General features: G+C 36.0%; 1 protein-coding gene across 1 annotated transcript in view; it reads left to right on the top strand.

Annotated features, from left to right (window-relative positions):
- The window catches only part of IQCM (IQ motif containing M), a 324,469-nt gene that overhangs the window by 117,230 nt on the left and 182,070 nt on the right, over positions 1–25,169 (top strand). The window contains exon 8 of the mRNA XM_057726958.1: positions 20,162–20,360. Coding sequence (XP_057582941.1) covers positions 20,162–20,360 — 199 coding nt within the window. The remainder of the gene's footprint in view (positions 1–20,161; positions 20,361–25,169) is intronic.

Raw genomic sequence — 25,169 nt, 5'->3', positions numbered from 1 at the left:
TACTCGAAAGGTGTGGCTATACAAGGCCCATAATCCCTCATTCACAATTCCCAAATCTGGAAAGCTCCAGAAACTGAAAGTTGATGTCACCTGAGGTGGTGCCAAAACTCTTAGTGTCAAAACCTGACTTGAAGTAAAACATGATTATGATTACTCACAGTCTTTACTTTTCCCACTGCACATGAATATTCATATTTTGAATACATATTAACATTAATTATATTAGCCAATTTATTAATATGTTTAATGATGGGACACTGTGCTAGACTCTACCTAAATGTTACATAATATATAGTATACATGCTACATTAATTTCCTAGACTCTGAAACAAAATCTGAATTCCCAAATACACCTGAGTCTAAGGTTCAAGTGTTATGGAATTGCACTATATGGTGAATCTCAGCCAAATATGACTGAAAAAATGCAATGCAATTATTTAAATATCCAATAAATAAATATCCAATTTAAGATTAGATATTTTCCGAGAGCTAGTCTCTTAATAAATTTAATAATAGCACTCATTCTGTGCTTATTTTGTACTAGGTGCTTTCATATAACGCCTGTGACAACACATGATGTGTTTTTCTTATCACCATTTTACTGATTGGTAAACTGAGGTTGAACATATTTCACTTAGGGTCATTCAGCTAGTTGGTGATAGAGCTGGATTCAAATGTAGGTCCTTTAATTGCAGAGTCATTGCTACTTACTATAAGCTAAATTGTGGCTGAATGATCCTTGGCTAAAATTTCAAGTTCTGTGGAAGCAGGGATTGTTGATTCTGTTAACATTTCTCTTTATAGCTTGTGGCACAATCCCAGGAATGTAGTAGATACTCAGAAAATATAACTGAATAAATGAACAATTTCCAGAGGAAAAGGAAAAACAGATTGTATCTTGTCCTGTTAAGAAAAATTTCCTTCAGTCTTTCATGGATTATTCATTTAACAACAAACATTAAACACTTGTTATTTTAGATGCTAAGGACAGGGTAAACAAAATAGACTCCTTACATTTGTGGAATTTAAAGCCTATGCAGACTTTTCAGTTGCTGTTCACCATGCAGGGAGACAGAAATTGGAATTTAAGTCCTGCCAAATGACAGGGACTTAGTAAATACCTTAGTCTTTCCATGGAAATATTAGAAAGCCAACACCTAAGGAGTGGAGATTATATCCCAGGACTAAGGGATTCACCTTAGTACAAAGGATGAAACAGATTCATGCTAACAAAAGCATAAAACTAAGCCTCAGCAAGTTCAAGATGATAAACAAGTAACTTAGCTACCACCTAGAATTTAAAAAAAAATCAACATTCTTCGGAGGACAGTAACACGATCCACAGTCCCTACAATGTGCAATGTTTAGTGCACAATAAATAAAATATTAAACATGTTAAGAAACAGGAAAATCTGGGTTATGTCAAAGAAAAAGATATCCCAAATGTTGGAATTAGCAGACAAGAGCTCTAGAGAAGTTACTATAAATGTGCAAGAACTTAAAGAAAATGATGTTCATAATAACAGAGAATCCCAATGTGTAAATGGAAAATATAAGGACAATAATCAAATGAAAATTCTGGAACTGAGAAATAATGTATCTGATGTGAAAATTTCATTGGGTGGTTGAACAACATATTGGAGAAGGCAGTATAGAAAATCAGTAAACTCGTAGATCTATAGAGACTAATCTGAAGAAAACAATGATTGAGAAAAAAATGAACAAAGCCTGATTGGTCTATAAATTAATATCAAGTGGCCTATCACACGTGAATTGCAGTCTCAGAAGGAGAGAAATAGAATAAGGCAGAAAAAGTAGTTGAAGAAATAATGGCTGAAAATTTCTAAATTTAATGAAAAACATCTTTACATGCCCAAGGAGATATCACACCTAAACAAGATAAATACAAGAAAAAACACACCTAGGCACATCATAGTCAAATAGTTGAGAATTAAAGGCAAAGAAAAATCTTCAAAATAATCAGCAGGGAAAAATACACATTGTACAAAGGGTTATAATTCTGAAAATGATGGACGCCTTCTCATTAGAAATGATGCAGACCCAAAGGCAATGAAAGTATATACTTAAAGTGCTAAAAGAAGGAAAATTATCAACTGATAATTCTATATCTAGTGAAACTCTCTCACAATATTGAGGTTGAAAAAAGGAATTTTCAGCTAAATTAAAGAAATGAGAATATATTGCCAACTGATCAGTACTTCACAAATGTCAAAGGAAGCTCTTCATGTTGAGAGAAATGACACCTGTTGTATATTTGAATCTATAAGAAGAAATAAAGAACATTGAAAATAGAAAATATATGATGAAAATATATGAAAAAATATTTTTTCTAAATATTTTTAAATTGAACATTTACAGCAAAATCATAACATTATTTTGGTACTTCTAAGTAGGTAGATGCAAAAAAATATATGACAATACTAGCAAAATAATGTACTTACACTTTTGCAAGTTTCTTTCATTTTATGTGTATTAATTCAAAGGAAAGCATGATAAATTAAGAAAGCAAATTGTAATTTACAGAGCAACCACTAATACAGAAAGGTAAACCTAAAGTGGAATATCAAAAACTATTTGGTTATCACAAAAGAAAACAGGAAAAGGGGAACATATAATGAGTGAATAAAAAACAAATAGGAAAATAGTAGATTTAAACTCAACTGTACTAACATTTATATTTCATATACAGAATAAACATGCAATTAAAAGTAAGAGCTTGTCAGGATGGATAAAAAAGCAAGAACCAGCTCTATGCTGTTTATAAGAGATGAATATAAAAAGACATTAATTGGAAGTAAGAGGTTAGAAAAAATATAAACAATGAAAAAAAGCTAGCCAAAGAGTGCTACAGTGGCTATATTAACATCAAAGTAGACTTCAAGGACAATTTCCAGAGATAAAGAGGACACTCATAATTTTAAAAGGGTGAATTAATCAGAATTAGATAATAATCTTAAATGTGTATGACAATAATAGAGCTTTAACATAAATAAAGCAGAAATTGACAGGATGAAAGAATAAAATGGACAACTCCATAATTATGACTGGAAATTTTCTATATGCCTCTTTTAGTAATTGATAGGAGAATTGGTAAAAAGAGTAAATAATAGTATAGTGGATTTGAACAAACCATCAACTGATTTGACCTAATTAACATTTACAGAGGACTACAATCAACTGTTGAATATACATTTTTTAAGTGCACATGTAACATTCATTATAGAGATAAGAACAGAAAGCAATGAAATAGAAAACAGAAACAATAAAGCAGTTTAACAGAGCCAAAAGTTGGTTCTTTGAAAAAATTAATAGAATTTGTAAGCTCCTAACAAAACTAAGAAAAAGAGATAAAACACAATTTACCAATATTACAAATGAAAGAAGTAGAATCACTATATATTCTATAGACATTAAAATGATAAAAGATTATATGAATAACTTCATGCGTATCACATTCAACAACTAAGATGAAGTGGGCAAATTCTTGAAAAAAGACAACATACCAAAACTCGTGTCTATTAAAGAAATTGGATTTGTCATCCAAAACCTTTTCACAAAAAGACTTGCTTTAAAGAAAAAAAAATACTCTGTGTATTTTTAAACTATTTGGTGGTGTTAGGTTATCTTCTTGTGTTAAGTCTTTTTCCTGTAAATGTCTTTTACCTGGTTAGTTTGATTGGGGAGTCTTTTTTTTTTTTTTCCTCATAGGTATTACTAAATTAAAATTTAGTCCAGCCCTTTCAATGATACAAAATTGTACAGTCTGAAAGGTGAGTGTTTATTATATTTATTTTCCTGGAGCCAACCAGCTTCTCTGAATGCTAAGCATTTTCCTGTACCATCTGCCATCTGTTGCAGCATAAAGAGCTGTGGCAAAGTTTTGCAGGGACATCTAGCTAATTTTTGCAGAGGTATCATAAACATTTTAGAGGATGATGGCTGAAGGGAAGTTTAGAGATCACTTGGGTCAATCCTTTTAATTTTCAGTTAAGAGAAAATGAAGATTTAAAAAAATTAAGACTTCTTCAAGGTCACAAAAGTAAAAACAAACAAACAAACAAACCCCAAAAAAAGAAAAAGCCAAACTGTTACTAGACTCAAACCCTCAATTCAGTGTTCTTAATCATGCTGGTTTTATGCCATTTGTATCTTAAATTTTAACAGGTTTTCTGATGATTACTTAAGAGAAGTAGACTGAAACTAATGAATTAGCAAGTAAAACAGTGGCTTCAGTGATTAAAATGTGTTTCTAGATAGAATTCTGGAGAGAGGGAGAGAGAAAAGAAAGTGAAACAATGTGAAAATAAAGCGAAGTAGTGAATGATAGAAAACTATAAATATTTCACATGCAGACACATTTCATTGAATGTATTTAAGTGAAACACTATTAAGATTTTCTTGTTTATTTGAAATCCTGAACCATTTCTATAATAGAAATTCTGTGAAACTTTAGAATCCAAATGTTGGGACCCTTTAAGCTTGTCTTAAAGCATTTTTCTTGTTAGAAATTTCAGCTAGAGGTTTCCTTAGAGCGTTCATGAGACACAGTATGTTATAATTTTCCATCAGTCATCAGTCAATTTCAGTAAGGTACTGGCCAATTTCTAAAGTACTTTTGCATTTCAAGGGTGAAAATATGTCACACATATATTACCATGGCCAGGCTACAATAAATATAAGAGAGTGTTTCTTTCCCCCTCGTCTCAGTTATAGAAAAAAAACCTGATGGAATTCATTTACCCATAGCCACAAGCTTTGTGAGAACCCTCTACAGTTGGCAAATAGAACTGTTGTATGCACCCACTCAGCAGTGCTTTTTAATGAGGCAGTCACTTGGCTGTTAAAAGGATGGGATGGGAAGTTGAGCAAACTAAAAATGCTGTTACTGCAGTTGATTTGGAATTACTGCAAATTTGGGCATGTGCTCCTGTTCTTGAGAGGAAATGGAACCTGTTGCCTTGTGTGGATAAATAATGGTAGATAAGTCAGGGTTATAATTATTTTTGTCCTAATCTTCAGTGATCATGACATCAAAAGGCATATTTTCACGTTTTTATTTATTTTTTGTCCATCTTCCTGTGTTTTCAACTGTAAAGATCTCAAAATTTAGAAGGAGAGAAAAAGATGATATAATAGTAGTGCTTAGGTCCATTTGCTATACAAATATGTATACAGATGTACGTAAGCCTTTTCATTAGCAGCATTATTTTTATTATTATTATTATTTTTAATTAATTAATTTATTTTATTGGCTGTGTTGGGTCTTCGTTGCTGCACACGGGCTTTCTCTAGTTGTGGCGAGCAGGGGCTACTCTTCGTTGTGGTGCATGGGCTTCTCATTGCGGTGGCCTTTCTTGTTGCAGAGCACGGGCTCAAGGCACATGGGCTTCAGTAGTTGCGGCACATGGGCTCAATAGTTGTGGCTCACGGGCTCTAGAGCGCAGGCTGAATAGTTGTGGCGCACGGGCTTTCTTGCTCCGCAGCATGTGGTATCTTCCTGGGGCAGGGCTCGAACCCATGTCCCCTGCATTGGCAGGCGGATTCTTACCCACTGTGCCACCTAGGAAGTCCCATTAGCAGCATTATTAAATAAAGAGCTATAATGCTCAAATTCAGCACATTTAGGATAAATTTACCAGGTTGCACATTCCACACAGTAGCTACTTGATTTTATTTGGGATTCTTAAATATATATTTGTGTTATTTTTATGAGAGAGATGATCTTATTGTCTTGATTTTCAATGCTGCTAAAATATTCATTTCATACACACCCTCGCCCAACATTTAGAGAATATAATTTTCAGAAATGAACATTATAAAGCAAAAGTATTTGATTTCAAAATGAAAATTTCTTTCCTCAGTATTTCACTTTAAACGATAAATTTTGAAATTTTAGAACTCTGTAAATGTCAGAAGATTGTTAGAAATCGTTAAGGTTAAAATATGGTTGAGAAAGCCTAAAACCATTTTAAGGGAAAAGAAAGTTATGATGAGCTTTTCAAAGAGAGCCAAACAATTTCAGTTCAAGTAGTGTTGCCGAAGGAACGTTTTTATGAGTTTTATTGTGTTTCAAAGTAAAATACTTTATGTAAGATTTCTAAACCAGAAAGAATTAAAGCCAAATAGACACGAATTATAATATATGTTTATGTTTTTACCCTGATAAAGGTAAAAAGTGGATGATATTTTGCCATGAAGTGGGATCTTGTCTTTTCCTAACATCATCTTTTTAAATCTTTCCATTAATGTCTTCATGCTTAACACATTTTCTCTTATTTTATGTGGTATCGTTGATATAAAAATATCAAATGCAGTTTATATTCTTAACTAAAAGGAAATAATGCATTAGCACACAGAGTTCCTTCACAATATCTAAGCGAAAATTGTGAAACAGGATTGTAATCTATTGTACTATTACGATGATATTGTACTTTCATTTTCTATGAGAAAGATTTTTTTAACATATGTTCCTTGAGGTCCACTTGAATTTGTGTGGCACCTCTAACTATACTGCAAATAGTATCTCCTTCTTCGTTCAGATAAACTATTGTATTCTATGAATAAAACACTTATTCTCTTTTGATGTCTTTCTATAGTGAGCTGTTAATCCCTTGCAGTTTCATCTGACTGTAAGGATAAATTTTCCTTTCGGTGAATATCTAAAGTACATAATTGTTTTTTATAATAAGATGACTGCCTGATTTCCAAGTATAGAGTAGAACAGTTGATGGGTCTTTAATTCATGGAGGAAAAACATTCTGTTGTTGAGTCAAAGTTGTAAGAAGTTCAAAAGATAGTCTTTGGCCTTTCAACTTTTTACTATCTATCAATAGTTTGTTTCAATTCTGGATGGTGAAAACATCTATTAAGTGTACATTTTTAGAATCCTTAAGTTTCTCTTTTTTTTTCTCCTTCTTTAGGATTCCAAGCATCTAGATTGTTCATGTAAATATGTAGATGAGAAATGATTATATACTTTCCCTTCCTACTTTGTAGCATGCTAGAACTAAAAGGGTGGTAGTAACAAGATATGACTCACTAATATGTTACTGAAAGGCAAAACTGTGCTAAGAAGTCTAAATTTTCTCTTTTTTGATATAATAGAATATGGTACATTTACTGGCATATCTAAGTATGCAATTCACATTTCAGAGTCTGGAGATTTAGCTAGGTACTTTAATGTTTCATTTCTATCTCTAAAATTACTGCATTTGTCCATCATCATTTTTCCTGAAATGGGTCAAATCCTCTTATTTTATCTCAAAACAATTTTACAGTTTACCACCTAATAACTTTCCTTTGGTTTCTTCTGAAATTTATTACCTACTATTATTAGCTTGTTCACGGTATCTTCTGTGAACAGTTTTTTTTTCTGGGTCAGTGCCCAGCCTAAGCATTTTTTGAAAATAAATCTGTAGTGATATTTCTCCAGTGATAATACTTCCTCTGATGTGTTTTGTCTTTGGGAACTTATAGAATCTCAGAATGTAAGGAACCTTAGAGATTTCCTACTGAAACTATCCAAAGGGTGAATCTCCTCTATAACACAGGTTGCCTGCACAGCCTCTACTTGAAAACTCCAGGGATTAGTAATGACTCTGTTCAAGTGGAATCCCATTTCATTCTAAGTAGTGCTGACTTTGACAGTTCTGTGTGAGGCTCGTCACCTATCCCCCTTGAGCTGGTACCCATTGGTCCTGATTCTGTCCTCTTGAAACCACTCTAGTTACCAATTATCTCTCTCTAAATCAATCGATCTGTTATCTATCTATCTATCTATCTATCTATCTATCTATCTATCTACCTATCTATCTATCTATATTTAAACAGAGAGAGAGAGAGAGGGAGATTTTTATTAGGATGCTACTTCAATTTACCTTAAGCAAAATGGTACTTAAATCTGTTTGCTCATGTAAGTGGAGATTCCAAGAGTATAGAGTATGGCAGGCACCTGTTCTTTTTATATGTTTAACATCTTAGGATCAACTGATTCAACACACTCAAGTAATGTCTTTAGGATGTGCTCTCCTTTCATTCATTTTCAATCTCTGTTTGCCCCTGTTTGACCTTAAAACCTCTTACTACAGAATTTTTCTCCATGTGGTAAGGAAAATGGCTGGCTTCTAGCTGTTTGTAATTGACTTACTTCCTGCTCTTGCCAAAAAGAGAGGTCTCTTATCACACACACACACACACACACACACATACACACACCCCACACACTGAAATATTCTGGCTGACCTTCCAGCTTAGATGACATGACCAGCCCTAGACAAATCATAGAGGAGTCACATGAGTGGAGAAAGAGAAGTGCAATTCTACAAGGGGAAAGGAGGTGAAAACAGAGGAAAGGAATGCATGCCCACCATACTCAGAAGTATCCTTTTTGAAGTGTGATGCTTAGGAAAGAACACAGTATTTCAGGTGCAATTTTATGAATACAGTGTAGAGTGCAACCAAACTGTAGATACTCTAAATCAATTCATGAAGCTCATCATATGTCAGCTTCGGGGGTCAGTTTCTTAAGGGCAATATGCAAGTTGATTTCAAATCTGAAAAATAAAATTTCAAACAAGCAAACCCTGAGCCTTTCTCAGATATTCTGATGTGTCCCCATTCTGCTCTTTTGCTGCCTCTCCTTTCTTTTCTTTCTCTATCGCTTTTCTTCTTCCCTTTATCTATTAAATATTGCCAGGCACACAAGGAAAAGTCATTTTCTCAGGGAATTCAGATTATAGAGGGGTGATAGACCCAGAGAATTAAGTTATGTGGTAACTGCAATGATGGAGGAAAGGTACCTAACCATCCTCATGAGTCTGAGAGGAATTATTTGTACAATCATATACAGTAAGTCCTGTACATATGAACAAGTTCCATTCTGAGAGCGTGTTCATAAGTCCAATTTGTTCATAAGCCCAACAAAGTTAGCCTAGGTACCCAGCTAACACAATCGGCTCTATAGTTCTGTACTGTAATAGGTTCATAATACTTTTCACACAAATAATACATAAAAATACAAAAAAATAAAGCATTTTAAATCTTATAGTACAGTACCTTGAAAAGTACAGTAGTGCAGTACCACAGCTGGCATCCAGGGCTGGCATCGAGTGAACAGGCAAGAAGAATTACTGACTGGAGGAGGGAGAGGAGGTAGGAGATGGTAGAGCTGAAGGATGGTCAGCAGTAGGAGACGGAGGGCAAGATGCAATTTCACTCACACCTGACGTCGATGGCACAGGTTCCAGTTCCTTGCTGGATTCAATTCTATCTACCCTCTTGAAGAAATGATCCAGTGACGTCTGGGTAGTAGCTCTTTTTTTCTTGTCATAGAGGACACGATAGCACTGGACTGCATTCTGAACGGCTGCTGCAACCTTCATGTACTGTTCGGGTCCTGTGCCTCAAAAACTAACAGTGCCTCCTCAAATAAAGAAAATCCTCTTGCCATTTCCTGTGCTGTGAATCTCTTCAGTTCTTCAGTTACTTCTTCTTTCTCTTGTCTCTCTTCATCCTTTCTCTGGGGCTCCAATTCCATCAGGTCTTCATTAGTAAGCTCCTTGTGTTGCACAGCAAGGTTGGCTCTAGGCTTGAACCGATGAACCCCGCCGTGGCTGGCATTAAAAGATGCGCCCTCTGATTCTTCGCCGTGTTTCTCCTTCATGTCTTCACAAAAGCTTCCAGCTTTCTCTTGAATCAGCACTGAGCTAAGCGGGACTCGACACAGATGCTGCTCCTGCCTCCACACACTGAGAAGGTTCTCCGTCTCCTCCATCACTTTTCCACGCTTCTTCTATATTACTGTCGACATCATCAGCACAGCAGACGTCACATGTTCCATGATCAGGTCCTTGTTCTTTAGAATTGTGCCGATGGTTGAATGATTCATGTTATAAGAACGAGCGACCTCTACCATCTTTTCGCCTCGCTCCACTCTCAATTATTTTCGCTTTTGTTTCCATCATTATTACCTGGCACTTCTTAGCAGTACCAGCTACATCACTGCTGCTTTTACACTTGCTTCCAGACATCCTGGGCTTGAAATGGATACCGTAATACTTTATACAGTAAGGTACAGTAAAGTACACAAAAGCACAACCACTTGTAGAGGATGCATGTACATGAGAGTGTACGCCAGACATGTGAACTAACTTACGTGATTGGACGTGTGAACACACGTTCGCATCTTTGAAAGTTTGCAACTTGAAGGTTCGTATGTAGGAGACTTGCTGTACATTGACATGTACAGAGCTTTACAAGTAGAGCTGTCACATTTCAACATTGGCTTTAGCTCCTTATCACCTTTGCCTGAGATAATTAGCTCATGTGTTACCTTTTCAATAATCCCACACCTGCTGTAACACACTATTTAAAATTGCCATTTGCACCCTGCTAGCACTCCCCAACTGCCTTACCCTGCTTTATTTTTTTATCATAGCATTCATTGCCTTCTAACATACTCTATAATTAACTTGTTTGCTGTGATTACTAGAACATAAGCTTAATGAGGACAGGGGATTTTCTATGTTTTATTTATTGAGGACAGGGGATTTTCTATGTTTTATTTATCAGTGAATCCTCAGTGCTAGAAGAGCATCTTATAGTGAATGAATGAATGAATGAATGAATATATATATTTGTTCACTGCATGAATTAAATTTTTGGGGTCTTTGCTCTGCCTGCTAATGATTTTATTCCCTTTCCAGGCATTTATAACTCCTATCTCAGACTTTCTACTCCTTCCTGGGTATCTTCACTGGAATATCCCATAACTGTCTCTTAAAATTGAAATAATTATGTATTCCCTTCCCCATTTCTTCTCTCCTATATTCCCTATCTCAGCTAGTAATGACACTACCCACCCTACCACCCAGACCTCCCAGTCAGGCTATGTTTCTCTACCTTGTTTACAAAGATTTTATGAGAAGCTTGAAATTTGCCCTCCCGAAATTCAGAAACATCATAAATCATTCCCTGGTATAGTAATCTAGTGAAAACAAAACAAAAACGATAATAAAATTGAAGCAAAGGAAATAAATTCAGGATGGCATGACATTCTTTTTACATGCATTCTGGCTCTTGGCACCATTACTACTTTCTCTAGTTCTTCACATACCATCCGATTGATAACTGATACAATCTAATATTAAATAATCACAAGTATACCTGCTTTTGTCAAAGAAACAAGGAAACACTCACCCGCCCCCCCCCCCACTCATTCCTAATAAAAACCTCCCTCCAGGCAAACTTGCAGAAAACCAAACTGACTATATCTTCTAGCTGTGTTTACATTGACAAGAACAAGAGGGTTTAACCACAAAGAAGTGATATAAGCTGGCTGAACTTGAAATTGGGACAAAGGTCTCTCTGCATCTCATTATCATCTCATTTTAATGCTTAAATTCCTGCCCAGTGGCACCATGTTGGTTCCATCTGCTTCTGACCCAAACTCCAAACGATCATGCAAGGGAAGAAAAGAGGCATGGACCCCTGTGCAGGAGATCACAGCCCATTTCCATGAACCTGACAAAGACCTCCTCCCTATACTGCCTCTTTTCCTATAAAAAGCTTGTCCTTGCCTATACTCGGGAGAAGGTGCTTTTAGAGCAAAAGACCTCTTCCTTCTCCATTCCTTGGTCAATGAATAATTTTTCTGTCTGCTACTATAAAAAGTAATTTTGCCTTATTGACATGAACAATAACCAGGTAGGGAAAGAAGCAGATGTTATTGGTAACAATTCCTGTGAGGAATCAGAAGGAAAACGTCTGAGAAACAGCAGGCAGAATAATGGGAGGGAGAACACATAAGTTCTTATCTCTAAATCACAGGTAATACTATCCACAGAAGTAAGATGAGAATAAATGGATGTCTCAAGCAGGGAAAATCAGATTTTCCATTACTTTTTCATGGAAGAACTCATGCAGAGGGAGACGTGGGAGGCAGAAGCATGGAGAGAGGGGGTTACAAAGGTCCCATCCCTCTCCAGGTTGCTGTGAAGACTGTCCACATTTCCTGTTTTTCTAGTAGAATCTGACCTGCTTTCTGAACATCACTCTGAGTGTGCATGCTTCAGGGTCTTCCCCAATTCCTGCAAATGACAGTCCCTAAAACACTTATGTGGTTGGAAATAAAACCCACACATACCATTCTGAGTATAGTATCAGAAATTGTTTTTAGAATCACCTGAATTGTTGTGGGGGTTTATTTTATAATCTGAAGCCCAGTTCTAGGGACAAGGAATCTGTGGACAGGCACCGCTCTTCATTTGTCTGCTCTTTCTGAGCAGAGATGAGAGAGATGGAGGGCAGTGGGTAGAGCCAGCTCTCCTCCGTAACTGACTAAAGTTTGAGTTGAGGGCAAAGGGCTACCTCAAGAGGAATAAATGAATGTTTTGGAAGAAAGACTAGACAACTCATTATGTTCCCTATTGCATAGATAAGCTTGTGAAAAATTGACAACTCTGGTCACTGTGCCACAGAAAAATCAGTTCCCATTAAACCTTTGGCATCAACACCCTAGTCATTACAGACATCTTCACGGGTAATTTTTTTCAGTGCCCTACAGATAAAAACATGTATGTACAATAAAAAAGGTGTTTTAAATGTTCGTATTAGAGAGAATTCCCTGGAAGTGTATTATGATTACCTTGCCCATAAAGTCAGAATCAATTAAATTTGAACAACCAGTATTTCCTTTCTGCTTTTGCTTTTCTATTGTGTGAAATGATAATTTCAGTTTAACTCATAATAAATAGTGCTCTTCCAAAAAGTTAATACATGCGGGAAAGAATAATTGCACTTTTTGAACTGAATTTGGAATTTAAAAATCTCTATCTTGTTTTGAGGAAGAACTGTTGGAAAATTGAAACAAAGCAGCAGCAGCTAAACTAAAACCCATTTTTCCAGAGATGTGACATTATGGACTGGGAGAATGTCTTCCTAGGAAAATCAGGTGTGGGGGCAAGGAGAAGAAATCCTCCCAGTCCACTGTATCATTTGCATTTCTGGTTAGGTACTAGTTAGAGCACTTTAGGTAGTAAACTGTTGAAGGCAAGTATCTTCAGAGGCTTTAAAGAAAATATCCGCCTCCACCCTTTAATATAATCTAGTTAAAGAGATTGCTGTGGAACTGGCAGCCACCAAAAATAGGAGGGCTCTTGGATTTTTAGGGTCAGGACATTGTGAGGAATGATCAGAAAACAAAAAGAGTGTGGAAAGCACAGAAGAAAACACATCTCATTCACATATTTAAACTACTTAATTTTTTTCCCTGAATTAAAATGGTGTCTATCTTCTACTTCAGGAGGATTTCACCTGTTTTTAAAAGTTCCAGGAATCCTGTTCTGATTTTTTAAGTGAGCAGGTTTTGCTAGCATGAAGTACTAAGCCCTTGGGAAGATTTGCAAATGGAGTAGTAAATAACACTGAGACACTATTATTCATGGAAATGTGTTACATCCCTGTTCTTCAAAATCTCTATCACCGTGCTGAATTTACTGCATTGTCTTTAAACTGAACAGACCTCATATAGGGCATTAAAGTAGGGCCACAGACTTGTTTCACTCGTTAGCCAAGTTCCTTTCAGATCCAGCATTCAAAGCACGAGGGCATCATGTGTTTCTACTTCAAGGCTGCATGTACAGGAAACGAAAGCCCTCGACACAGCTTGGTAGCAGAGGATCCAAATCAGAGTAAATTGTGTAAATTATAACTAAATTGCAAAGCATTTGGACAAAGCAGGCATGCTAGCCTAATCAGGAAAGCGGTGATATTTACTTTTTGATAATGCAGGTTGGAAAAGGAATTGGGGGTAGGGAGGCCTCACAAATCTCTTTTAATGTATTTCTGAACTTGGCAACCTGAACTGGTTTTGTCACATATTTGCAGCTTAAAAAGTATTTGGCTTTTATAACAGCCAAAATAAGTATCCTTTCATCACTTTCAACCTATGAACAGATGGGCAAAGAGTGCTTTTATAAATGGAGCATAGAAAATACTTCAATATCAGCCAAAACTAATTAGTAGCAATATCTGAACCAAATTCTAAAACTGATTTAGTGTTTAATATATATTATCATATAAGCATTAGCAGTTGAAAGGAAATTCCCTGTCCAAATGTTTGCCAAGCTCAGTGTCTAATGTTCAGACATGATTAACTCACTAATTAACTTATTGTATCTTTTCTCACATGTAATCTTGTTTAATGATTTCTACTCACTGAAAACTATTTGACCTGATACCTTGATCATAGATTTGTCAAAGCTCAAGTGAAAGAGTCCAATTCAGCTATTCAGCTCTGGTCTTTCTCTCAACCTTCTTAAGGTAGCTTTAGTAAGAGGTGAGTTAGGGACCAAGAGGGTAGTCTCTTCTATGGTGAAAACGGGGTTTATATCTAGTCTCTGATGACATATTTTTAACTTTATAAATACTTAATAAAAGTTTTCAAAATTGAAATATAGTTGACATATAGCATCACATTAGAGTTTCAGGTGTACAGCATAGGGTTTGATATTTATATATTGCAAAATGATCACAGAAATCTAGTTAACATCCATCATCTCACATAGTTACAAAAATTTTTTTTCTTGTGATGAGTACCATTAACATATACTCTCCTAGCAACTTTCAAATATACAGTACAGTGTGATTAACTATAGTCACCGTGCGGTACATTACATCCCCAGGACTTATTTATTTTATAACTGGAATTTGTACCTTTTGACCTAAGAGTTTTATAGAGACTCTTTAGTGGCTAAGAATCTGTAAAAATGATAATTCTCTCCATATCAGAAGCGTGAAAGTCATTATGAAGGGAGATAAATTAAAAATTACAGTTGGAGAAGTAAGCAAAGGATGTTTCCTACTGATTCTCTAAATTCAGAAGAGGTTACTTAGCCTGCATATATGTGACAGTCACAATATATTTCCCCCATTTCATCTACTTATTACTGATTCTTATACTTTTCATGAAGTTGAACACGTATGTGATAGAGTCAGTATATGTGGTGTGACTGTTTTTAGTATCTCTGAAACAAACAAAAGAAAAAAAACCTGAAGTTAGTCACCCAAATCATCCTAACCATTGAGAACTGGGGATTGCCAATGGCTACCTTCCTGAAGTCATGACATAATTTTGTCCTTTCTTGGTTGTATCATGTACATATCATTCATGGTTATGATAGTTTAAATTGAGAAGCTTGTCCTCATAAGTCTTCTCCTTCTACTATAAATTAAGTATTGTAAATTGTAACTATATTCTTCATAAGGCTATCATTCTTTTGATGCTTCTTTCAGAGGACATAATTCATGAGCTATAAGTTGTATTAGGACTTTGGCAAGTGTGAGAGAAAGGCTGAAGCCACCTGTTGAAGTTATAGCCAAGTGGAATAATATATGTTTAGTGTGTATTTGGTGTAATAACCAACAATATCAGAGTGAAGAGGAATGGAATCCTCTGTTGAAGACATACATATTCATTCCATAAGGATGTAGTCACTGATCACCGTGAAATAAGAACATGTTATTCACATTGGCGAACCTCAAGTTTATTTAAGCTCTTTATTAGAATATAATTGCTTTACACTGTTGTGCCAATTTTTGCTGTACAACGAAGTGAATCAGATCTATTTATATGTATATCCCCATATCCTCTCCCTCCTGCAACTCCCTCCCTCCCTCCTTATCCCACCCCTGTAAGTCATCACCCATCATCGAGTTGATCTCCCTGTTTTATGCAGCAGTTTTTAAAAAAATTTATCCCATAAAGTGTTTGTCATGAGTGTCACTACTTGACAGAGATAATCTACCTCTGAAATAAAATCTTTTAAAAAATTAATTTGACAGTTACTATATTAACCTTTGGGTGTAAACATAAGTATGTGTATCAGTAATTCATTGGTGCAATAACATCACAAAATTTAGTGGTTGAAAACAACTGTTATTTCTCATGAGGCAATTCTAATGATCTGGTCCAGGCTCAGTTGGTATCACCCGGGCTCACTCGAGTGGGTATGTCTTGTCTCTTCTCAGGTGGCCTCTTATCATTTAGAGGCTTGCTGGCTTGTTCACATGTAAATGAAGAGTTCCAAGAGAACAGAATTGTGTAAGGTATCTAGGGAGACATGCCAAGAACTGGCATAGCATCACTTCCGTTGGATGCTCTAGGCCAAAGCAATTCACAGGGCCAGCCTAGATTCATAGGTGGGTAACTTGACTTCACCTCTTGATGGGTGGGGCTCTAAAAATCACATTGCAAAGGCAGAGAACATAAGGAGGCATTAATTGGCCATCAATACAGTTTACCACAATGTGCTCCTAATGCATTTATATTAATAATATTTTAGTTGTTATATATTTAACTTAAAGAGGAGACTTTGATTTCTTTTCATGGTTTGGAGTTGGATAAATAAGACAGCTTTCAACGCATTGACTATCAATATGTTTAATAATAGTGTTGAATTAAGTAGAACTAGGGATCATTGCAATGAGTTCAAAGATCTTGGGGATAATCAAGAGAAAAACATGGCCATGAGGTGGCAAGGGCACATAACAAGCTTTATTTGGGCATCACATGGACAGCTTTGCTTGAGAGGGGAAGTCCCTCACAGCAGAAGACCTAGACACCATGACGTAGAGCCATCACTCTGAAGGGAAAGAGGGTAAGAGAACCCTTGTGGGAGTGGGAGAGTCAGAGATGGGGCTAACGTGTCTATGTGATACTCACAGCAAGATGGGGAGTCTCTGGGTCAGAGAGCTCCAGTGGGCAGCAGTGGCTTGGGGTCTTTTATGGCCTCAAGGTTTGTCTTATCTATGGCTAATAGATGTTGGTTATAATTTCATGGGACATGCAAAACAGGCAGGGTCTAATTGGCTAAAATATATGCTTATTTGGGTCATATTTAAAACAATTGGATGTTTTAGAATTTTGAGTTTAGAGCTTGCAGGCTTTTGAGCTAATCCTTGCCTGATGTAAGAAGTAAACAACATAGGGGCCAATATACAAGGGCCATCTTCAACTCATTTATGTAACAACTACGCCAAACATACCTTGCCGTTTCTAGCGTCCCTGCTTTTATATAGTGAAGGAAAAAAATCTTTGGTATGGTCTTGCAGCCATCGGGGACACCCAAAAGATAGGTTAAAAAGACATCACAACAATTTGTTTTTAAATTTGGGGCTTGGATTTGAATTGGAAAGAATTTTCAGAGAAGGCCAAGTATCAGCGAAAGTTATAGGTGCCTTTTGAGTGAAAAACAGTAACATAGCTACAAGTAACATTAAATATTAGGAATACCAGATTTTGTAAGAAATAGATCACAAGGAAGAAGAGAAAAAGATTTATAGGCATGATAGGAGAAATATTTTTTGTGATATAAGGAACCTTTGTTTCCTAGGAAAACTATAATGAAGGCAGTAAATGACTTTTCCTCTGTCATATTGGGAGCAGACTGTTATTCAAAAATCAGTTTGTCAGGAAAAAAGATCAGTTTGTCAGTGTAATAGAGAAAATCAAATTCTAATTTTACTTATTTTTGTATACCACCTATGCAACATTTCACAGTCAAGGATTCACAGCATTTCTCTATTTTAAGATTAAGCATATCAAAATTGACCTGACTTTGTCAAAATTTGGTATATTTCATAGCTTCTTTTCAAACCCATTATTTGTAAATGTAATTCACTGTCCATGAAGCCTTCAATAAGTTATTCTTCGACTTCAGATTTCCTTTTCTTTTGATTTTAACATTCCAATTGTTTAGAGATGTGCTGTTGATCAAAGTCCATGTGGCTGCAGTCTAAGATAAAATTCTTTTCTTTTTCAATTGATGAAAAAACAGACAAAACATACCCATCATTTTGTAAACATATCTGCATTTCCTTATAATCCTTTTAATTAATGTAGTTCTAATCATTCATAGTAACTATAGCTTTTAACCCAAAATAACTAATTTTAATTCTCCCTCTCCCTCCCCTTGACCCCCTGCTACACCACATATACTTTTCAGTACATGACTGAGAACTCCATGCCATTCAAGGCAACTTAGGAGATCAGCCGAGATCCCGTGACCACTGCTGCTACTTTAACAATAAACATCACACATCATCTTACAGTCAGTCACCCACATCCCTTTAAGGTTTATTTTCACTTTATTGTTAGAACATGAAACTTTGACGATAAAGTTGGCTCATTTAGATATTTCTAGAAGAGTTCTCTTATTTCTTCTGAGAGAAAGGAGAAAAAGTCATGAACTCAGGATCCTTTAGATTCCACAGTAGGTCTTGAAACTGGACAATCCAGAAGTAACCATTTCTATTTCATCTGCATTCCCAGTTTATCTCATACATGAATGCCTGCTCATAAAAATTGTTATATTAATGGAGCAAAAATACTCTTAGAAGGCAGAGCTCCCTCTTTCCTAAGCTATTCAAAATCAATCTTAATGTAAACAAACAGAAAAAAAAAGTTTGCTTTATTTTCTTTGCTTTTTCTGATAGCTTTGTCTATTTAAATATTTCTCTACAGCATAACATGTTATATTTTTGACTCATTAATCTACAAAAGTTTTCTCAAGAGAGAGAATGAAAGAAAGAACGAACCAAAGGTACAAAAGAGCTACAGTTACAAGAACATCATACAAGGCTAAATTCCTTTCTTTTGCAAAGATAGAAAAGACATTTTTTTCATTTATATATACAAACATAAAGAGAAACAACAGCCACAGTTCTATATTTTTAGCTATAGGTCAAAAGTAAATATGGAGGGCAATTTTCTGTGCTTGAGCAAATCTCACTGGTCAGTAGTAACTACTTGGGAGTAGAAAGGTCCAGGAGTCAAAACGGATCTCCAAGGAATACTCGTTATGTGTTTCTTGATCTGGAGCTGATCTCCATTCTCGTGGGCACAAAATTATCTCAAATGATTTTAGCTATACTGGTGCTCAAATGACATATAATACAGGGCATGTCAGAAGATACCACAAGCTTCAAGACAAACTAACAGAAAAGACAAATGAAAAAGATCCCCTGTTATCTACCTAACATGTAGCTAGGTCAATAATCCAAATCAGACTTTCAACATTTTAGTCACCAATGGAAGAAAAATAATGACCATGAGCAAAACAGAATAGGACTCTGCAAGAACCAGCTTCATGCAAATATCAAAACAAACCCACCCAGAGGAAAACACCCCCCCCCAGCCGCCCCCACCACCCCGCAGAAACAGAGACAGTGGTATTCACTCTGGGAATCAAGAAAATTGGGTCTGGGATTCAAAAGTCTATACACAGTGTGCTTTGTAGGGCAAGACTCAGCTCTGGTGTGTGAAATGACCTGGGCATCTCACTGGAACTTCAGCTGTGAAAGAGGCAGAAACAAAAGCAATGAAGAAGAAAACAAGATGTATGCTAAAAATTGCAAAGAAACTACACTTTGAACTTTAGAAGACTTTGAAAAAATTGACCACCGTATAAAAAATGTGACAGATATACAAAGGAAGAAAGCAGACACAAGATTGCCAAGGTTGCAGACAGTCTGTTCATAGTAGAAAGTCTGTAGTTTTCTCACGTGGTCATCAGCGCTGCAAGGACCATCCGTGTCAGTGTTACAGGGCTTGTCATGTTTTTCAGTGTAATCCCTCACTTCTGCAATCCTGTAGTCCATAGCCCTATCAATACTGCTACCCTGCCTCTCAATTGAGAGCATTTGGAAAATAAAATTACTTTTCAGATGATGTTTGGTAAGCAGAGCATCGGTGCCAAATAATTTTGAAGCAGTCTTTAATTTAAAATAGCTTCTGGGACAGGAAAGTTATTTTTACTGATGTGCCGTGTCATATGAAAATATTTTGTTCCTTAGATACTATATCTCTCTTTTGAATAGTTGTGGATAAGCTTTGATAGATTCATTTTCTTTTGGGTTTCCTTTCTTTAGAAGGTTAATTTTGTACATGTTATATTGATTCTGGCGTAATCAACCTTCTTTGCAGAACCCTATTGGAATGTTCAGATGATATATATGTGACTTCTGTATGCTAATTACAATGTATTTCCTATTTCAATATATTCATTATGAAAATGAATTTAAGACGTTAGAAGTTTATTTTTCTTATTAACTATAATAAGAAAGTTTTATATTTTATTTTTAGCCCCAAATCTATTCTAAGAAAAAGTCATAAACTTGACAATAAAGTTAAAAGAATTGGACCACACATAGAAATCTTCCAAGTGTTCCAGGGAAGGAAAAAATTCGCCATTACCAAAAACTTAGTTAGAATGGTCACCGTCATGCAGGCACTTGTCAGAGGGTGGCTTGAACGCAAAAGATTCCAAAGAATAATGATCAAGGTAAAGCATATATTGAATAGGATAATGTGTTTAAAAATTCTTTTTTATCTTCCAGTTTTATTGAGATATAACTGACATACAGTGCTGTACAAGTTTAAGGTATACAACATAATGATCTGACTTACATACATCATAAAATGATTACCTCAGTGAGTTTAATGAACATTCATCATCTCATATAGATACAAAATTAAGAAATAGAAAAAGAATTCCTTGTGATGAGAACTCTTAGGATTTTCTCTCTTAACATCTTTCATATATAACATAGATATTGTGTAATTATTGAGTAAATTCCTCATTCTGTATATTTCATGTGCATGACTCATATAGTTTACAGTTGGAGCTTTATACCTCTTAATCTCTGTTACCTGTTTTTCTCCTCCCTCCGACCCCCTCTCCTCTGTCAAAAACATGTTTATATCTATGATTCTGTTTCTGTTTTGTTATGTTTGTTCATTTGTTTTTCTTTTTATATTCCACATATAGGTGAAATCATGCAGTATTTGTCTTTCTCTGTCTGACTTATTTCACTTAGCATGATACCCTCTGGGTCCATCCAGATATCCTCTAGGTTGTCACAAATGGCAATACTTAATTTTTTTTTGGATGAGTTATATCTCATTATGTATATATATATACACACACATACACTCACACACATATACACACCCCCCCCACACACACATACACACCCCCCCCCCACATCTTCTGTATCCATTCATCCATTAATGGGCATTTAGATTCAATTAAGCAGACTTTTGAATGGTCACCTGGTCAACATACCTATGATTTTTCTAAGTAAATTTCTGTCTGCATTCTTTGGTTTAAGAAAATGTTATGAACAACCTACTCTTGTGATAGCTTCAGGTTGTGTCAAGCTGGAGACCATGAACAAATGCCTGGTTTATCCTTAACCCAACATTTCTGGGACTACTTTTACTCTAAGGCTGGGACCACCTATCTTTGCATTGATCTTGTTTCTCTTATGCTACCTGCTTATTCTGTTTAAAGCAACTTTCCACTTCCCACACTCCTGGGTTCTCTTGCAGAGCATAAACCTTCACCTTAAAAAGAAACTGCATATACATACACACGTCCACATGAGCAACTTTTATAAACAATCCTGATATTCAGAATAAATCGTATGGACCTATTTTGGCTGGGCACACGCAGAAGAACCTGAGTGGATGGATCTTGGCAAATCTATGTGAGAATCGAGAAATGTTTTCACCTTGAGGGCTAAAGTTGTGCTACTTAAAAGGAATTTGGAAAACCAACTAGAAATAGAAGAATATATCAGGAGTGCCCACTTGAATTCCTGGATTTTCTGAGATGAGCCCCCAAACGGCCTCGCATTGGGCACTCTGAATGAATTTCTCTGAAGACACAGGGATGCTGTTAGAAGGCAGTCCATTTGCCTATTGATGTATGTATATTTATACATGCATTAAAATGAATATATGACACACATTTGTAGTTCTGATGACTAAATGTGATAATACCTGTAAAACTCCAACAATAAGTAAGCATTCCATATAGTTAATCTTTCAGTGATTCTGTGGAAAACTGCTGTATTCGTTTTATATGTGAAGAAACTGATGCTCAGAGAAAGTCAGTCATTTGACCAGAGTTGCATTGCTGGTAAGTGACAGAGCTAGAATTCAAATCCTTGTCTGACCCCAAAGCCCATGCTTATTCTACATATTATATCATCGACTTAAACTACTTTATAGCTGATTACTCCCTAATCTAAAGCCGTACCCCAGACCTCTCTCTCTCGCTCTAGATTTTGGCATTTAATTGTCCGTTTGCAAGGTCTGTAGTTACACTCCACGGAGCCTTAAATGAACTCATTTTCTTACTCCACAAAGCTCTTCCTTTCCTGTGGTACCCATTTTGGTGAACTGTCCCACCACCTATTGTCCAAACTATACACCTGGAGTTTTTTCCATTTTCTCATCCCCATATTCAATTGGTCACCACTTCCTTAACATTTCTTGTGTTGCTCTTCCTCTCTGGGCTCTTACCAGAGCTCCTATTCATCACCCCTCACGTGAAGAACTGCAGTAGTCTCCTAATGGGTTTCCCTGCCTATGGACCTACTCCCATGTAATCTGTCATATGCAGTTGAGGAAATTCCACTCTAATGACTTTATTCCATTTCTTATCGTCTTTTGATAGCCCCATGTTGCTTATCGGATGAAATACAAATTCTCTAACATAGTATACATGGCCTCCCTGGTCTGGCTGTTTCCCACTGTCCAGCCTCATCACACGACACTTCCTCACTAGTACCCTGTGCTCTAGCAAAGCCCAAATCCTTTTATTCCCTGATTACTTCCTATTATCTTATGTTTTTATGCTGTTCTCTCAGACTGGTATACTCTCTAATTTTCTGATAAACTCCAACTCATTCTTTAAGATCTTCCTTAAGTGTACATGCCTAGACACCTTCTCTGGTCTATCAGGCAAAGCTAATGTCCCTATTTTTGGTCATTATTGTGCACAGTCATCTGTATTTTGACCTGTCATGGGCACCACAATTTACGTGACCTGTTTGGGAGTACATACTCTTTATTTTTATATTGTAGCACCACATACTATTTTGACACATACAGTCTCTCTCATTTTAACTATATTCACTTATTATCTGCTGTTTTTCTTATTTTTAATACATTTGTATTATTTTCTGTCTTGTTTGCTGTTGTGTCCAAAGGCCTAGAAGAGTGCTTGGCATATAATAGCTATTCAACAAATGTCTTTGAATGGATGAATTAATTCAACAAAATATAGTTGTAGAAGTTTATCATGGCACTCTAATGATTCATATATAATATATATATAAACATATATAAATAAATATATCATACACATGACATTATGTACATGATAATATACTTATATTATAATTTAACTTAATTATAGCATTTCCTGATGTTGGAGAGAACCCTAGCATCATCCATAACCTCTGGGACAAAATGGGTCTAGAAAATGTAGAGAGCAAGAGTGAATCCAAAGTGATAGTGAAAAGGAGAGCTTGGCAGGGAAAATGTTGACTTTCTATATGGAGGTAGAATTTGAGATGAAAAGAATGGGAAACACTTTTCAAGGGTGCGAGCAAATATAAACTAGATTGTTGACTTTGATTTGGTTATGAAATTTGGTATGGTCCTTGATTTTCTTCTTTATTCCACCATTGGCATGCTGCTTTGTATGTTGGATGGCTGCTCTGTCGATATGGTTAATGTTGATTTGCTTACTGAGGAAATGCTCGTGCAGCAGGCCTGCGATGCATGCGTGGTCCGGTTCCAGGACTGAGCCTGTGTGCAGGGTCGCTTTGGGGGGAATTCTTGATAGGCTTTCTGGTCTAGAAGCCACACAGTAAATCACTGGATAATTGTCAGCACTGTGGCAATCTCTCACACTGGGAAACTTCCGTAGTCATATTGTTTGGCTGGCCCTTCAGAGCTTGTGGCTGTAGACAGTATCTGCTAGAATGTTGCTCTAAGGCACCTCAAGAGACTGTGTAGTTTCCACCATTTCCTGTGAAATGCGCTAGTTTGGGTTTATTTAGAAATAATGAAGCAGTGTTGAATTGTATCAGTCATAAGGAGACCACAGAGATTGCTGCATTTAACTATCAGCATTATTTATTTCCAGCATTCAAAATATCCTTTTCCTTTTAAAATGTCTACGTTATTTATTTGCATGTGTTTTCGTATAAATTAATATAATCCAGAAAAAAATCACAAAGGCACAAAAATAGTTTTTTCCTCAGTGTAATGCCTCTAAGATTTTAACTTAATTTCAAGATTTTTCTCTGAATGTTTATAATTTAAATTTTAAAATTTTAGTCTTAAGTTGATATGTTTAGTTGCTTTTTGTCAAAGGTACTGAAATCCTAAAACATCTGAATGGCTGGTGGTTGCAATAAAAAAGTGTTCAAAATTGGCTTTGAATAAATATTTGTTGAATAAATAAAATTGGAGAAATCCTGGAAATCTGAGTTTTAATATTCCATGCAAAGGTTAGTGCTCTTTATTCTTTTGGGGAGTACGAAATCCTTTGAAAATTTGATAAAGTATGGGTTTCCTCTCGTTATCTCAAAAAAAACCAATAAAAAATTAGAAGAAAATTCTGAAGCCCATTCATGGACCCATGGTACTGGTGACCTTGTACAGAATAGTTTTATTACATAAATGTGTTAACTTCTCAGGTACTGGGAGAACTATGTTAGTATATTCCAGAATACTTTAAAAAAATTTTGATCATGGTTACTAGTTACTGATTTCTTACCTGATACATAGAGCAAATAGTCCAGACAGAAACAGAGGTAACTAAATGAAGTGTTAGGTGTTATTAGAGAACTTAGAAAGACCATTTACCCCAGAGTGCTCTGTCTGGTATGGGGGAAGTGCCAACAAATTGAAATCTGGAGGATGAAGGGTAGTTGTGTTTTGTCATGTAGACTGGGAAGTTGAGAGAGTTGTAGGCCTGGGAAAGACAATCTCGACGGCCTTAGTTGAGACAGGACATTTAGGGGGCTGGTTGGGAGAACAGTGGCAGTAGAGGAAGAGGAATATAGAGGCAGATTAACAATGTTCTTAAAACCATGCTAAGGAGTTTATACTTGATATTTAGAGTATGGGAATGGATGACTTTAAAATGTCCAATGGACATGAAGAGATGTTTTTATTTTAGAAAAATTACTGACTCTGGACAGTGAATTGGGGAAAGTGGGTGGCAAAATTAGAGAAATCACAACTAGTATGCTTTTTCAGTAATCCAGTGCATGATGGTGGTGGCTTG

Source organism: Hippopotamus amphibius, chromosome 3 (assembly GCF_030028045.1).
Source record: "Hippopotamus amphibius kiboko isolate mHipAmp2 chromosome 3, mHipAmp2.hap2, whole genome shotgun sequence".
Taxonomy (NCBI): domain Eukaryota; kingdom Metazoa; phylum Chordata; class Mammalia; order Artiodactyla; family Hippopotamidae; genus Hippopotamus; species Hippopotamus amphibius.
This window is presented reverse-complemented; position numbering and strand designations above follow the sequence as displayed.